The 14,689-nt window shown below is 39.9% G+C and overlaps 1 protein-coding gene across 3 annotated transcripts in view; it reads left to right on the top strand.

Moving 5' to 3' along the window:
- LOC136864089 (high mobility group protein I) overlaps positions 1–14,689 on the top strand; it is an 84,542-nt gene that overhangs the window by 51,971 nt on the left and 17,882 nt on the right. For all 3 annotated transcript variants that reach the window (XM_067140646.2, XM_067140647.2, XM_067140648.2), the window contains exon 3: positions 1,735–1,884. In XM_067140646.2, the coding sequence (XP_066996747.1) occupies positions 1,735–1,884 (150 nt within the window). The remainder of the gene's footprint in view (positions 1–1,734; positions 1,885–14,689) is intronic.

Here is a 14,689-nt window from a genome sequence, read left to right as displayed (position 1 = left end):
AAGGGCTAGGAGTGGGATGGAAGCGGCCGTGGCCTTAATTAAGGTACAGCCCCAGCATTTGCCTGGTGTGAAAATGGGAAACCACGGAAAACCATTTTCAGGGCTGCCGACAGTGGGGTTTGAACCTACTATCTCCCGAATACTGGATACTGGCCGCACTTAAGCGACTGCAGCTATCGAGCTCGGTAACGATGCCTTAATTCCAACAAATGCATATACTGTATTAAAAACTCTTGTTATGCCTTGAGGTATTATTGCAAGGAGATGACCATGTTCTGATCAACATGGACATTTCCAATGTCATAGTTATTAAAGCAAAGAAGTGCTGGGAGGTTTCAAGGTTGTTTGGAAATAATAAATAACAATGAAAATTCCTGTAATAAAATCTGGATTTTACAATTTTGTGCTCCAGTTTCTTATCTCACTGGTTTACAGTGTCTGGATTAAAATTAAAATAAAGAGCAAATTGCATAGATTAGGCTACAGAACTGTTTTAAATGGCTTTAAATTTGCTGTCAAAATGCCTCCAGTGTCACAAGAAATCACGGGAAAATACTTTGTGCGTGTTTATTTATTCTCCTGCCGATAGGAAAAGGACTAACAAACTGCTTTTCACAACACTTTTGAACTTCCCTAACCTTGCCCCATTTTACATTAGTCTTTTTTCAATTTGGGTGCAGATTCATTCATTAGATGGTGATTCCATTCCACGTTTCATGTTGAATCATGTGTATATGCTACAGGCAGGCTGTCAGCAGAGTGGTCCCATTTGTTGACCGGCTGTCACAGCACATCACTTAGTTGCCAAGAGCTGCGAGTCTGACTCTTCAGAGTCGTATGTCAAATCGTATTTGGTTTGTCTTCTTTGCAAAATCACGAGAGCACAGAAGACCGTCAGGGTCATACCCTATGAACAGTTGTATAGTGAGCACAAGCTGGGTTTTGTGGCATTGTACAAAATCAATTGACTGTATTGCCGCCACTTGCGATATCAGTGAAGTACCGTATGTTTTCCACTAACAGTATTTGTGAAACATTTCTCTCTGTTTCTGCACTTTTGTTCAGTCTTCTTTCATGTGTTTGGTCCAATAATCATTTCTAGTGTTCCTTTACTGCTATTACCACAAATGTTTCCCAATTTTATTTAACCCTGCCAAGTCAATTTTGTGTGAAGAAAGTGACAAAGGAGTTGCAAAAGCTGAAAATCTTCAACATTAATGTTTCAAACACAGATTCAAAGCACATTTTTTGATAGAGAAGCTTCCGTATTTAATTTTTTTATGAAGTCTTCGAAGCTTCTTATATCAACAGCTCTTCTTTTACACCTCGTGTACTAACTTATCTACCAGGGGATAAACACACACTTGTTTTGCAAAGGCCAGAATCGCTCGCAGCGCTAACTGGCAGCTGATCCACTAACCACCATCGAGTGATAACACTATTTCCTTCTTTTCCTCATGTAGAAGATCCACATGGTGGACTTGTTTCCTTATGATGGTTTATCATTAACAGTCCTGCAATGAGCAAGAGCTGGGTTTGTTGGCATTGTACAAAATCAAATGTGAAATAGACTTTAAAATGAATTCCAGGTCAAGGTTTTGGATTGCACAATTGGAATGTATGTCGTGGTTTTATGCTCTCGTTTAACTTGTGTGAAAAAACATAGAAATGACACTGGTAATATACGTGCTTACTAATTTTTTTTTTTTTTTTTTTTTTTTTTTTCCCCCTTAGGAATCTCCTGCGAAGGATGCAAAGAAGCGTGGCAGGTCTTCAGAATCTGAGAAGAAGGAAGTTAAGAAGGCCGATGGAGCATCACCTGCCAAGAGGGGCAGGGGTCGTCCTAAAGGCTCCACCAAGAAGAAAGGAAAACCTGCTGCCAAGGTATTGTATTATTTTTAGAGATTTAAGCATGATTTCTATTATAATCCAGCGGATGATACAGGATTCAAACTGCTCACCTTAATTTTCTCCTTGTTACCATTCAGTTCTCTTTTCTTCCTATTTAAATATTAATTAATACTTTGACCATATTCTACATACTGTATTTTCTCAAGTAATTAACACACTTCTTCTGATGGAAAATATAGAGAAAATTTTGGGCGTGTAAATGAAAAATGAAATGGCGTATGCATACCTGCCAACTTTCCCGATTTACACGGGAGACTCCAGATTTTCGACAGTTTTTCCCACCTCCCAATTACTCTATTATTTCTCCTGATTTTAGCTTTTTTGTGTGTGTGTGAACTTCATTTTTTTTTTCAAATCCCACCGTTTAAGCTTTTTTTACACCATTGGCCAGAAGTCCTTCGCTCATTGGCCGCTTTCAAACGAAATATCTGCGTTTATTAATGCGAGAAATGTGCGCGGATATGCAAAGTTTATTGAAACCTGTATATCGCGACGCTTATATCTATTGTCAATTTCTCGTTCTTGCTTGCTATGTTAGTTTTCGTTCACATCGGTCTAGTCGATTCTAGAGAGTAGTCGTTCGATTTGGAGTCTTTTTCAGTAATTTAGTGACAGAATTTCAATGATAACAACTAGTGACTTTTCTAGAGATTTTGGAAGCCATCTGGACACAATTCTGATTAATTTTAATTAATCTCAATATCAATGTGTCTGTAGATTGCTTACAATTAAAAAGGAGTGGTATTTCTGTACCGGTTGTGGTCATAGTAACAAGAAGTGCAAGTTTTCATTTTCCGTAATGTCTGTCTGTCCTTCTGTATGCATGTATGTACGCGCATCACGAGAAAACGATTGATGATAATTTAATGAAAATCGGTACTGGTATATAAAGCCGGGGAGTAAGTTGCTACAATCTAGGCCATAAATGGTTGTATTCACGCTGAGTGAAATGGTAGTTTAAGGGAAGGCCTAAAATTTAATTCTCAAATATTTGTTATTGTTGGCCCTGTTGATAAATACTACATAATTAAAGTTATATATTATTAAATTCCCTATCATTTGTGTGTTATAGCCTTTGGGTGTGGCCAGCCCATTGTAACAGAAGCTTATATGAATAAAGCAGATGTGGTGCCTCCGAAAATGTTAGGGTGTCCCCTACCGAAGAAAGTGGAGAGGAACCATATTTGCCCCTACTCGGCTACAGCTGGATAAAGGGAAACGATGATGGTCTTATACAATTTTACCGTACCGGCTATGATAAGAGATATTCATGAATTTTGATTTTTGTTGCCGAGTCCATATCAGTGCCGAGGTACGAGAAAATGTGTGTACAGAATTTAATAAAAATCGATATTTAGTCAGAGAATAAGGAACTACCGTGTACGCTATAAATGTTATTCACCCTGTTCGGAATGGTAGTTTCGGGGATAGTGCCAAATATTTAATTTTTAATGGTTATCTTATTGGTCATATGGAAAAGTACTACATAACAAATTTATAGCGAGTACAATTTCTGATTATTTATGTCTTATTCAGTTTTACCGTACAGACTATAATAATATTGGTGATGCTGGTGATTAAATTGTGAAGATGATTATAAGAATGAGAAAAAAGCCATGAAGGAACGATAGCTTGAATAATAACGCAAGACGGAGTCTTGAAAGAAAGGGGGACTCTCTTTACATGCTCTAGTATCACAGAGTTGGAAGGCAACTAAATGTGAAGGCCTGCAATACAGAAAGCTCATAAAACTGATCAATAATATTACACTGACCATTGTTCATTGTAATGTGCTTTGTGTTTGCCATTTATCTCCGATATATAGGATTACTGCTGTGTATCTAGTATAACAGCCTGCCTGAGTATTGGCGGGAAGTAGCTGGGGAGTTAGATCTCTCTTCTTTAGCATGCCGTTCTTCTAGTTCATAAATTTTCTGATACTACTGGTACGTAACACAATGGATCATCATAATATTCCAGCTATTCGATTCCTACCCTGAGGCAGTGATTGGAATGAGCAGTGTGCACATTTGAATGGAATATCTATGAACCTACTACGCTGGCGTAGCAAGGGGAGAGGTGATACTCCCACATGGGGGATAGAGTGGTCCTAACCCGCTTGCCAGCGGACTTGAGCGAAATGAAATAGCTCTCGCGGACCAAACACACATCCCCCTGTGGGTAGGGGATGCAGGCGAAGAATACACACACAGTATTCCCTGCCTGTTGTAAGAGGCGACTAAAAGGGGCAACCAAGGGATGATCGAATTAGAAACAGGACTACTTGTAATTAGTACCACCACGCGGGGAACACCATGGGTTGCTTTTACTTGCGCGTAGTACCACTATTTTAGGTATACAGTAGGTTTGCAATGAGTAGCAACAGTGTGTGAATCAGGGTGAGTTTTACAGTACCTGTGATTAGTACCACTCTACGAGCGACACCGTGGGTCTGGCTTACTTCTGATTAGTACACACTGTGTGAGGAACACCGCGGGATAGTAAGAATCCCTATGATTAGCACACCTATGTGAGGAACAACGTAGGTTTGCGTTGCCTGTAAATGGCGCCGCAATGTGAGAAACACCATAGGTCTGTGTTATGAAGGCTGATGACCTGAATTTGGACCCTTTAGACTACAACCATCGATTCAGTATTGTGCTCTAGAAGCAGTCCCTTGGTCAGTAATACTATTGTTTAACGTTAGTTTCTGGGAATGTGGGGCATTGCGGGTCGGATCCACTCAGCTTTAAACTCTCATCCATCCATTCATTCTTCATCACGTTTTGAATTCTGGTCAGTGGATAATTTTGGAGTTTTAAATTGACATATGCAATTTTACCGTACCGGCTATGATAAGATATTCATGAATTTGGATTTTTGTTGCTAAGTTCGTATCGGTGCCATTAGGGGCCGATGACCTAGATGTTAGGCCCCTTCAAACAAGCATAATCTTAAATGGAATAATGACACAGGAGTGTTCCCAGCTGTCTGCGGCCTGGTCGTTCTAGCTCTGGAACATTGAACTGTTAGATCGACACCATAGTACTTTTCTTTAAAAGTGAGAATATGTGCCGTGTTTCATTCTATCGAATATTTCATATGACAGCAATACTTTTAATCGGGACATTCGTACTGACATTGTAATGACCTATGTGAACTTCTATTGGAAAACTATAAGGACAGTCTTTATGAAAATTGCGTAGCGAAGGGCGTGGGTACAACATCTAGTTATTTGATACAAATAGCATTGCGCTTCACATAATCGCGCGGGCGCTTGATGCATTAGGTGCTATTTTTGGAAGGATTATCAGAGGCCGATCATCTCACTCGCATACTTCCTGTGAGGCAATAGAGATGTGTAATTTTTAGCCTTGTAGCCTCGTATAGCAATAGTCGTTCTTTGAGACAATAAGTGTTATAAATATATCCTAGTACTGTATTTTGCAGTCCAGCCCTGCGATATAGGGGGTAACGCGTCCGCCTGTCACCTGGCGGCCCCGTGTTCAATTCCCGGCCGGGTCAGGGGTTTTTAATTGCAAATTATTGATATCCCTGGCCTGGGGACTGGGTGTTCCTGTCTTCCTTAACGTTCCTTTCTTCACATTCAACACTTTACACTTACGCAATTACACTTACGCAGGTTCCTCTCGTATGGTGAAATTAGTGGCAAAATATCTGCAGAGGTCGATGCCACGAACAAATGTCATAAGAAAAACTGTAATGTGCAAGGCATGCAGAATGAACAGTTCTGGCCAATTGTATCTCCTGTTTTTTTTTTTAAATTGAAGTTGGCCGGTATGCGTATGGCTTTTAGTGCCAAGAGTGTCAGAGGACATGTTCGGCTCGCCAGGTGTTGGTCATTTTTTATTTGACGTCCATAGGTGACCCTCGCGTCGTGATGATAAAGACACACACATCCAGCCCCCGTGCCAGCAAACTTAACTAATTATAGTTAAAATTCACAACCCTGCCATGAATCGAACCATGGAGCCGGACAGGGCATGTAAATGATTCACAGAATTCTAATAGGGTACCATCAACCGGGGTGAGATTGGTCTGTTATCCGTGTTTCGATTGTGTTGAAACTGATATCTAAAATTGCAGAAATTTAGAAACATTTTGTTATATCAAATAAACTTATATGGAAGTAATCTAATACAGTAGAAGTCCATTATAGCAAGAATTCATAACAGCGAAAAATTTACTCGCTATAACGGATTGTTGTTATATCCGATTTTTGTATAGAAGTAGGAAAACCCTTCATGCACTTTAAAATCGGTACGAAACGGCAATCAGTTTGTTCAAAACTTGCGTTTCTGTACATGATATCCACACTACGGCTCACTTGTTTGTTATTTTTTGTAATCCGATAATACGTGAAAGTGTGTGTTTAATTTCATTCTGAAAAAAATCTAGTACCGTATATCCCAGAATCCAAGATGAACTTCCACTTTTTCCTTCAAAAAAATTAAATCGGGCTCAAAAAGAAGTTGGTAAAATCATATGAATGCCTGTCTTACAGTAGGCCTACGCATTTTTAGACGCCGAACATAGACTTTCGTCACGCCGTATTTATTTTTGGCGGCTGCACAATTATTTATTTCCACGGGTTTAAGGACCATTAACTCAACATGGGCATCATAATACTGAAGAACTTGTTGAAAATTTTCCGGCAATACCTATTCCATTCGTCTCTACAATAGAACGATCCATCAGGAAATTGTTGCTGTCTATAAAACTGTTACTTTTACGCAGCGTCAGATATAACCGGCTGCCGCTACACGCACATCTCGCTTGTCGGGTTCAGCCAAATTCAGCGGCTAGCGATGTATTTGCCTAATCGCGAACGTTGAAAGTCAAAGAACGAGTTTATACCGCCATGGTATGGGCATTCGGCTTTTGCGTTTTTCGTGCACATACCTTACAATTTCATCTTCGACTTCTTTAAAGTGTCCTTGTTGCGGACCACTGAATGCATTTATTGTACAGTGCGCATTTTTTAGCTCTTTGTCTTCACGCTAACGCCAAATACTGGCTTTAGTCAGGCCTATGCCGTATTTTCTTGCGGCTGCACAATTATTCTACATTTCCGTGTGTTTAATAAACATTAACTTATAATTGGCATCATAATATCGACTAGAACCCGTTGAAAATTTGCCGGCAGTACCTTTTCCACGTATCTTTACAATACGACTATCCATCACGAAAATATTTCTGCTATCTATAAACCTTAATTTTACTAAGCGTCAAGTACAATAGACGCGTTATGACCCTGCCACTGAGTAGCCATGGCTTTTCTAGAATTCGAAGGGTCGCATGCTTTGATGTCATTCTGCAGATTTGAGAAACACACAGGGTCTGTACAACCGGTTGTCGCGGCTAGCAATGTGTGGTAAAGAGACGGTCGTTTATTGTCAACGAGTTCTGTGCGCGTGTGAAAAGCAGCAGCGTGGTTACCGCGGTAGTTGCCAGTGGTATCCATTAACTTATTGTTAGGCCGCGAATGCAACAACCCTTGAGTTTTCGCGGATTCTGAGAAAAAAAGTCTTGGATTCGGGGAAATACGGTATCACCCCAGAGATTTCTGTGGCAAACACCTCAGCTTTCTTCTTCAAAAAGAGTCACCTAACCTAACCGTATATGTAGCCTATCATGAAAACATATTTGAAACGCATGTAGAGAAATAACCTCCTCGCCAAAAATTTACATGTAAACTAGACGTGAGAAGATATGAAATATCTAGAGTTCGTGGTTTATAGCATTTAAAAATCAGATTTAGCGTTTTGATTTTCAAATTTAGCGTTTTGTAGCATCTAAACTTCTCAAATTTAGCGTTTTGTAGCAAATTGGTTAAAAATAGGCATAATTTGCTAAACTGCACACACAACAGTTGGGAGTAAAATCATACTGTTTAATCACACATTGCTCGTCATGCAGTTTTGAATTCACTATGGAAAATAAGACAAACATCAACATAAGACTGCAAGAAGTATTAACGCACACACAGGAATATGCTTATTTTCAAATTTACAAACAATTTCAAAGTGAAAAATACTATTCTAAGTGTATTTATCACAGTACAACACACCTACAAGGAAGAGGAATTCCAGTGATGATTAAAGTACAACATGCCAATTGCTTAAAAGGTGTCCTTCATTTGAGACCGCTTATCAGTTACAATTATGTTGTAGTTGCTAAAAACAACTCTACATCGACACTGTTCATAGAGGCCCAAATGGACAGAAGTGCTGCCAAGGCAAAGAAAGGACTGCAAAACATTTTTTTTCTTCAAGTCTTTGATTGCAAAGTCGGCACATCAATATAGGCCATCTCTATCGCTTACATAAAGATGTCCCCGATTTGTGACTTTCGGCATGATGTTTGATCGTCACTTCGCTTCTACCCATGGCTACCAGACAATAAAATAAATCGCTACCGTACTTTTAAACAGAGCTCGTCTCAGGAAACCAATGTTTTTGTTCGTAAGTATTACTGGTTTCAAGGGAAGCAGATAAATTAGCAAGAAATATAGAGGCATAGGCATTGGTTTCCTTAGTAAAGTGATCCCAGAACTGTGGGGTTAGAAATTCATTCCCTACGTCCATTTTTTCGGATTATTGCCCAACCCGCTCCCCACTATAGAGTGAATTTCAAAAACTGGTTTACATGTTACAGAAAGAGGCTTATTGTCAACAAGATCATAATTCCAAGTATCATTTTACTATACTTCTCACCGGGCGAGTTGGCTGTGCGGTTAGGAGCGCGCAGCTGTGAGCTCGCATCCGGGAGATAGTGGGTTCGAACCCCACTGTCGGTAGCCCTGAAGATAGTTTTCCGCGGTTTCCCTTTTTCACACTAAGGCCACGGCCACTTCCTTCCTATTCCTAGGCCTTTTCTATCCGATTGTCGTCGTAAGACCTATCTGTGTCGGTACGACGTAAAGCAACTAGCAAAAAGAAACTATGCTTTTCACTCGTTCGTGTTGAATTCTGGTTTTGTCACGTAGTTTCAATTGGCACTAATCATCTCAGAACTGAAATCGGAATCACTTTCATCACTGTCAGTTGCAGAAGAAGTAGTATTTTCACTCTCCCTGAGAATCATTTCCACTTTCAACATCACTGTTTTCAGACCAGTTATGAATAAACTCATCCATGCTGCGCTTGGATGCCGCCATGATTGTTTACGAGCGGCAAAATGAGGTGCTTTTTATTTTCCGTATTTCAGCTCAGAGTTACTATTTACAAGAGAAAATAGCTTCAGGTATCATCTGACATCAATTGGGTAGGCTGCAAAACAAAGAGAGTAAATCTCTCCGAGCAGCTAATTGCGATAATGAACTTATAAATGTTCCGTGCAGCAGGACGGAAGTGTCCGTCAAAGCATGTTACCGCTTTACGATCGCAATGGGCGCCGTAATAATTATTTCTCCTGAAATAAATAACAACATATATCTTATTTTTAAAAAGATATATTTTTATTTCGTATAAAACTGCGAGTTTTGCATCTATTTCACATAAATTGTATAATTTCGCATTTTGAATCAATTTCGCATTTTATCGCTAATTCAAAATCGCTAAAAACCACTCGTACGGGTCGTATAAGATGAAGGCACACACACTGACAAAGTTTCGATATATTTCGCATTTATCGCAAATGCTAAAAATCACGAACTCTAGAAATATCCCCTGAAATCAGTGACACACTGCCATATCTTGAGGTGTATCACATTCTTACTTAACCCGCGAGTGTCGCTATATGAGATTTTCTCTCACATTATTTTTTATTTTTATATTACTTCACAGTGATGAAAGGGAGGTGACTGTTCCCTCTTCTAGCTGAGTTTATAACTGTCGTGAGTAGAGCGATTCGCATTGGAAGGGTTAGCACCCCCTCCCCTAGACAGAACAAAGGTTCCTATGTGTGCGTGCGCGCTGCGTGAGTTTCTCTCATCGCGCAATCAATGACGTTGATATTATTTTGAAGTGGAGCGGGAAACTTACTCCTGTTGTACGCGTTAGTATTTGTATTATAGCACTTCTTGCTTTTGAAAATATTATTGTGTTCAGAAACCTTACTTTGTACGTAAATATTACTAGATATAATGCATGTATGAAATTTTATTTTTTACAACGTCAGGACGGAAGTTATTTTTATGTACATTGCATATGTTATTTTAAGCAGTAATTTTGTCTTTAATAAACAGCTAATCATGTCCGGCTCCATGGCTAAATGGTTAGCGTGTTAGCCTTTGGTCACAGAAGTCCCGGGTTCGATTCTCGGCGGGGTCGGGAATTTTAACCTTCATTGGTTAATTTCGCTGACACGGGGGCCGGGTGTACGTGTCGTCTTCTTCATTTCATCCTTATCATGACGCGAAGGTCATATACGGGCATCAAATCAAAAGACCTGCATCTGGCGAGCCGAATTTGTCCTTCATTTCGAATTTTCTTTAGAGAACAGCAGTCAGTGGGTATTACTAATAAACTCCAACATCGCCTTTGAATGTTAACGAGAGAGCTCGCAAATGCACAAAGTGAGAAAACTATACCGTACCGAAGGTGATCGATAGCATTTTGTTGCAAACGTTTGTTTTCTTATTCAAACAGCGTCACGTATCCTAACTTAACTGTACTATACGTATGATGAAAACACACTTCAAGCTATTTCTCGCTATAAATGTTCATAATAGCCTTTCTGTAATTTAACCAGACGCGACTGAACATAAACTAACCCCTGAAATCAATTAAGCACTCTGCCATATCTCAAGGTGTATCCCATTCTTACTTAATTGCAGTATTTTGCCTCAAAATTAAGCGGTTGTTTAGTCAGCCTTAATTTTAACGAGTTAACAGCCGTTATTGGACACGTTATTTACGCATTTATTACGAATATATGTTCTCTTTCATTTCGAATTTTCTTTACGGAACAACTGTCGCCGGATATTACTAATAGACTCCGACATCGCCTTCGAATGATGAGAGAAATTGCTAGTGCACACAGCGAGGAAACTATGCCGAAGGTAATCGATCGCATGCAATATCATCGCTGGGGTGCATAAATATCGGTAACGGAAAAAATCGCGCGCGCTTAATCGCTCGTAATAACGGATGCGCCAGTGATAGGGTTCTCGCTGTAACCGAAGGACGATACAGTTTAATATAGGAATTTTGAAGGGACAGAAAAATGTTGTCGCTATAACGGAGTTCTCGTTATATGCCGTACTCACTATAGCAAACTTCTACTGTATTTAATAAACCAAGAATGTATCATATGATTTGAGATAAGATTCAGAAAAATGTGCCTCGGGTAGACTGGTGAGCAGCGTGTGTTAAGGGTTGGACGCTGTGTGTTTTGATATTTGCTGCATGATTTTAGGAGACAATCTCCGCTTTGAGTCATTCTGCTGTGTGTTGGGGAGGGTGATATGAGTATCTACCAAGAAGAGTTCTATTTTAGCGGCCTATACTTTGTGACAACTTAATTGGTTTTGCCCATGTCACTACGGTTGTTGCAGTAGACAAGATTGATATATCGCGACGTTTCGTTTGGATTTTCGTTTATGATGTAACTGTGCTGAGGGATATTTTTGTCACGTAATATTTTTCAGGGACCAACGTTTAATTATGTGTTGAAAGTTAAAGCCGACTCTGGTATTTTTATGAATTTGTGTTATGTAATTTATTTCAGGGATCCACGTTGATTTGTGCGGGTCGTTATAAAGTCCATCAGTGGATTGATTTTGCACATATATGGTTGACCTCACCATGTCCATATTAGTTATATGTTCACATCTATATTCAGGGTGTATTTATTTTTGAGGCATTATTTTATCAAAGTCCGAACACAGCATGCCTGGGAGTCGTCTTCCTGGCTATTTGAATATCAAGATGAGTGTAATTAGTGTTTGATTCAAGAGTTCCTCAAACACAGTTTTGTATTCAGGGTTCCGCATATTAGAATCAAATTTTCGTTAAATTCATTATTATTGTTAATGTGAGTTTCTTGAGATGAAGATTGAGATATTTCAGTAACTTTCAGATGTTCTGACATTATCGATTGTCTATGTGGCAATTTCTTAGTTTCAGGTTATGTATTATTACAGAGTTGGCCACTTTATTATTCAAGTTTAACTTTAAGAGCGCAAGTGCTTTGATTTGTGACCAGCGCGGTCCTGTTTCTTTCCATGTGAGTGAATGTTAGACGAAATTATTTATATTTGTATCAGTTTTGGCAACTTTAGGATGTGATATTGTTGCGATTATGAGTAATAGGATGCGTTCCTCATTTGAAAGGCCTTCGGGGGGGGGGGGGGGCAATAAATGTTTGCACTAAAAACCAATCTCGTCTAATAGCATTGACCACACGCTCATTGCGGGCATCACCCCGCCATTTTCCCGTCAAGACTTCTTTGAAGGAACAGTGTTGTAACCCGACAGTAGCACTGAAACTTTATATATACTTCGTTCCTCTGGTAAAAAGTTTTGGTCTGATACGTTGAATTGAGCCTATTGAGTTCACACATACAATTATACTTTACAGTGAAGTGATATCATTCACTCATTTCTGGCCATTTACAAAAGCCTGTCCTCACAGTGGTTTCCAGAGGGATGGTATATACTTGGAATAGGCAATCCTTCTGTGGTCTTGATTGACAGGTCTCACCTTCCACTAGGCTTCACACAGCAGTTCCAGTGCAGAAAGGTTTGAACACACGAGCATTGGCTATTCCGACAACAACAATTGTGCACTTCTCGACTCCAGACAAGACCAGTAACTCGCACAATCAATTCACGTGACTGGTCCACAGACTGAACTGCTTGACACACGTCAGTCGGAAACACAACAGAACTTGACACAACCCCTAAATGACAACTCCTGCTCAACATTCCAGCTGAGTTTTCTGTTATACACTTGATGAAGAAGTTCTAGTTTTGTGTTCGAGAAAATCCAGGGATATAGCAAGCAGTCGGGCACAATATGAAAGGCCGTTACATTCCCTCGGGTCTTATTTGCACATATCTTCCTGGTAATACCAGAGAAAGAGAGAGGGGGGGGGGGGGCTCCAGAGGTCTGGCAGTTGAGAGAGTACATGACAGTTGAAAGTGGTTAGGACATCAATCACTAGCGTGTTTCCCTGGTTATAAAGTCATTATTCCTAAGTCCCAGTTCATGTCCTATTAAATACATGCTAAAGAAACCTGGATGGCACATTTGTCACTCTTTAGTACTTTCATAATTCCCACCATAAGGAATTTAAATTAGCGTTTCCAGCCTTGTTGCGTGTATGACGTGCCAGCAACAGCTAGCCTGGGTAAGGATTTGGTAGAGAACTTAATTTCACTGCCATAGACAACCCGGACTGCATAGTGCACTAGCGTGCCGGCCTGGAGTTACAGGGGATGGTATTATAGTTACCTTTGCTACAAGGAGAGTCCGTCCCAAGCTAGTCTTTGCTGTGGTTGTTCGGATAGCACAGCAGTACCTCATCTGACATGTTTGCTTAATTTTGCGTTCGTAAGTGAATTGTGGAACAACTTACGTAAATTAGGTCTACTGTTCTTACTAATACAGCTGACGTGTTGATGCTTAATTTTATGTCAACACATTGCTATACGACCCATCTGATGTGTAGCCGTCCCCTGTGGCCGGAAGGTTGTGGCGGAGACATGGAGTTGTTGCAGGGTATCATTCAAATTATTGTAATTCCTTAACCTGGAATGAGAATGCACTGAATCTTATCCTTTCACTAACTTTTTTAGTAGTTCTTCAAGCTGTGTTACCTCTCGGAACATGCTCCTCTGTGCAGTGGTACCTCACAGAACTTGCAGATGAAGCGCGTTTCGCTTTTCAGCTTCTTTGTAGCACAAACTCTGCAGGGTCTCTGGGGAATTTTCTTTACACCTGTACTCACAATTTTCTCTGTTTCCTCATATCTCCTGAAAGTTGCCTAGGGGGTCTTGCCTTGGTGCTATATTAGATGGAGGTCCAGTTGGTCGTTCTTGAGCGTCAGGGTCAGTTTGTGGGGTAGCACTGTCACTCAACCATTCTTTAGCAGCAGCATGCAGGTACTCTTTGTACGGCATTTTTAGCTGTCGATTTACCTCTCAAAACACTCCAAATTAATTAAATTATGCACAGTTTAGAAGGTATATGACAGAACTGTCTACTTCGCTGTCTTCCTAAGCATTGGACTATTCAACACGAGTGTGTAAACACTTCATATGTTATTTTTCCGACATGCATGCATTTTACGTCGTATATCACAGGTGCAGTGAAAGATACAGGCTATCTACCATTTCTAAACATGCAATCAGAGTACTGAAAGGAGTGAAAAAGACGGGAGAACAAATAGGAAAACCTTTCCCACTCGGGCTTATTAAATAAAATGTGTTAAAAGGTGTGTAAAACACCTGGTAACGAATATAAAAATGTTTGCAGTGGGGTTCAATAGAAGTATCAGCGCATTGTTGCAAATCACACACTTTCTAAAACAAATGTTAGCTGAGGCCTTATATTTTGGACCAATGGGTTAAACGATGTTTTCTGATCACTCTCTTCAACCATGAATTTGGAGGTTAAACTCAGCCATGTGCAAGAGAAATAAAAATTTGAGTCATCTTGAATGCGACAACAATTTGGTGGAGACTTGAGTCGAAACCGAAGGTGCCTGTTCCAACATAAGCGCCCCAGTTGAAAGATGCGGATGCCTGTCCACTTCCTGGATTTGGTCTTCATTATTAAGCGATTTCACGACTTTTTCAGTATCTGTAAC

This window comes from Anabrus simplex, chromosome 2, assembly GCF_040414725.1.
Source record: "Anabrus simplex isolate iqAnaSimp1 chromosome 2, ASM4041472v1, whole genome shotgun sequence".
In the NCBI taxonomy this organism is placed as follows: domain Eukaryota; kingdom Metazoa; phylum Arthropoda; class Insecta; order Orthoptera; family Tettigoniidae; genus Anabrus; species Anabrus simplex.
The sequence above is the reverse complement of the archived record's forward strand: the minus strand, read 5'-3'. Positions and strand labels throughout refer to the sequence as shown.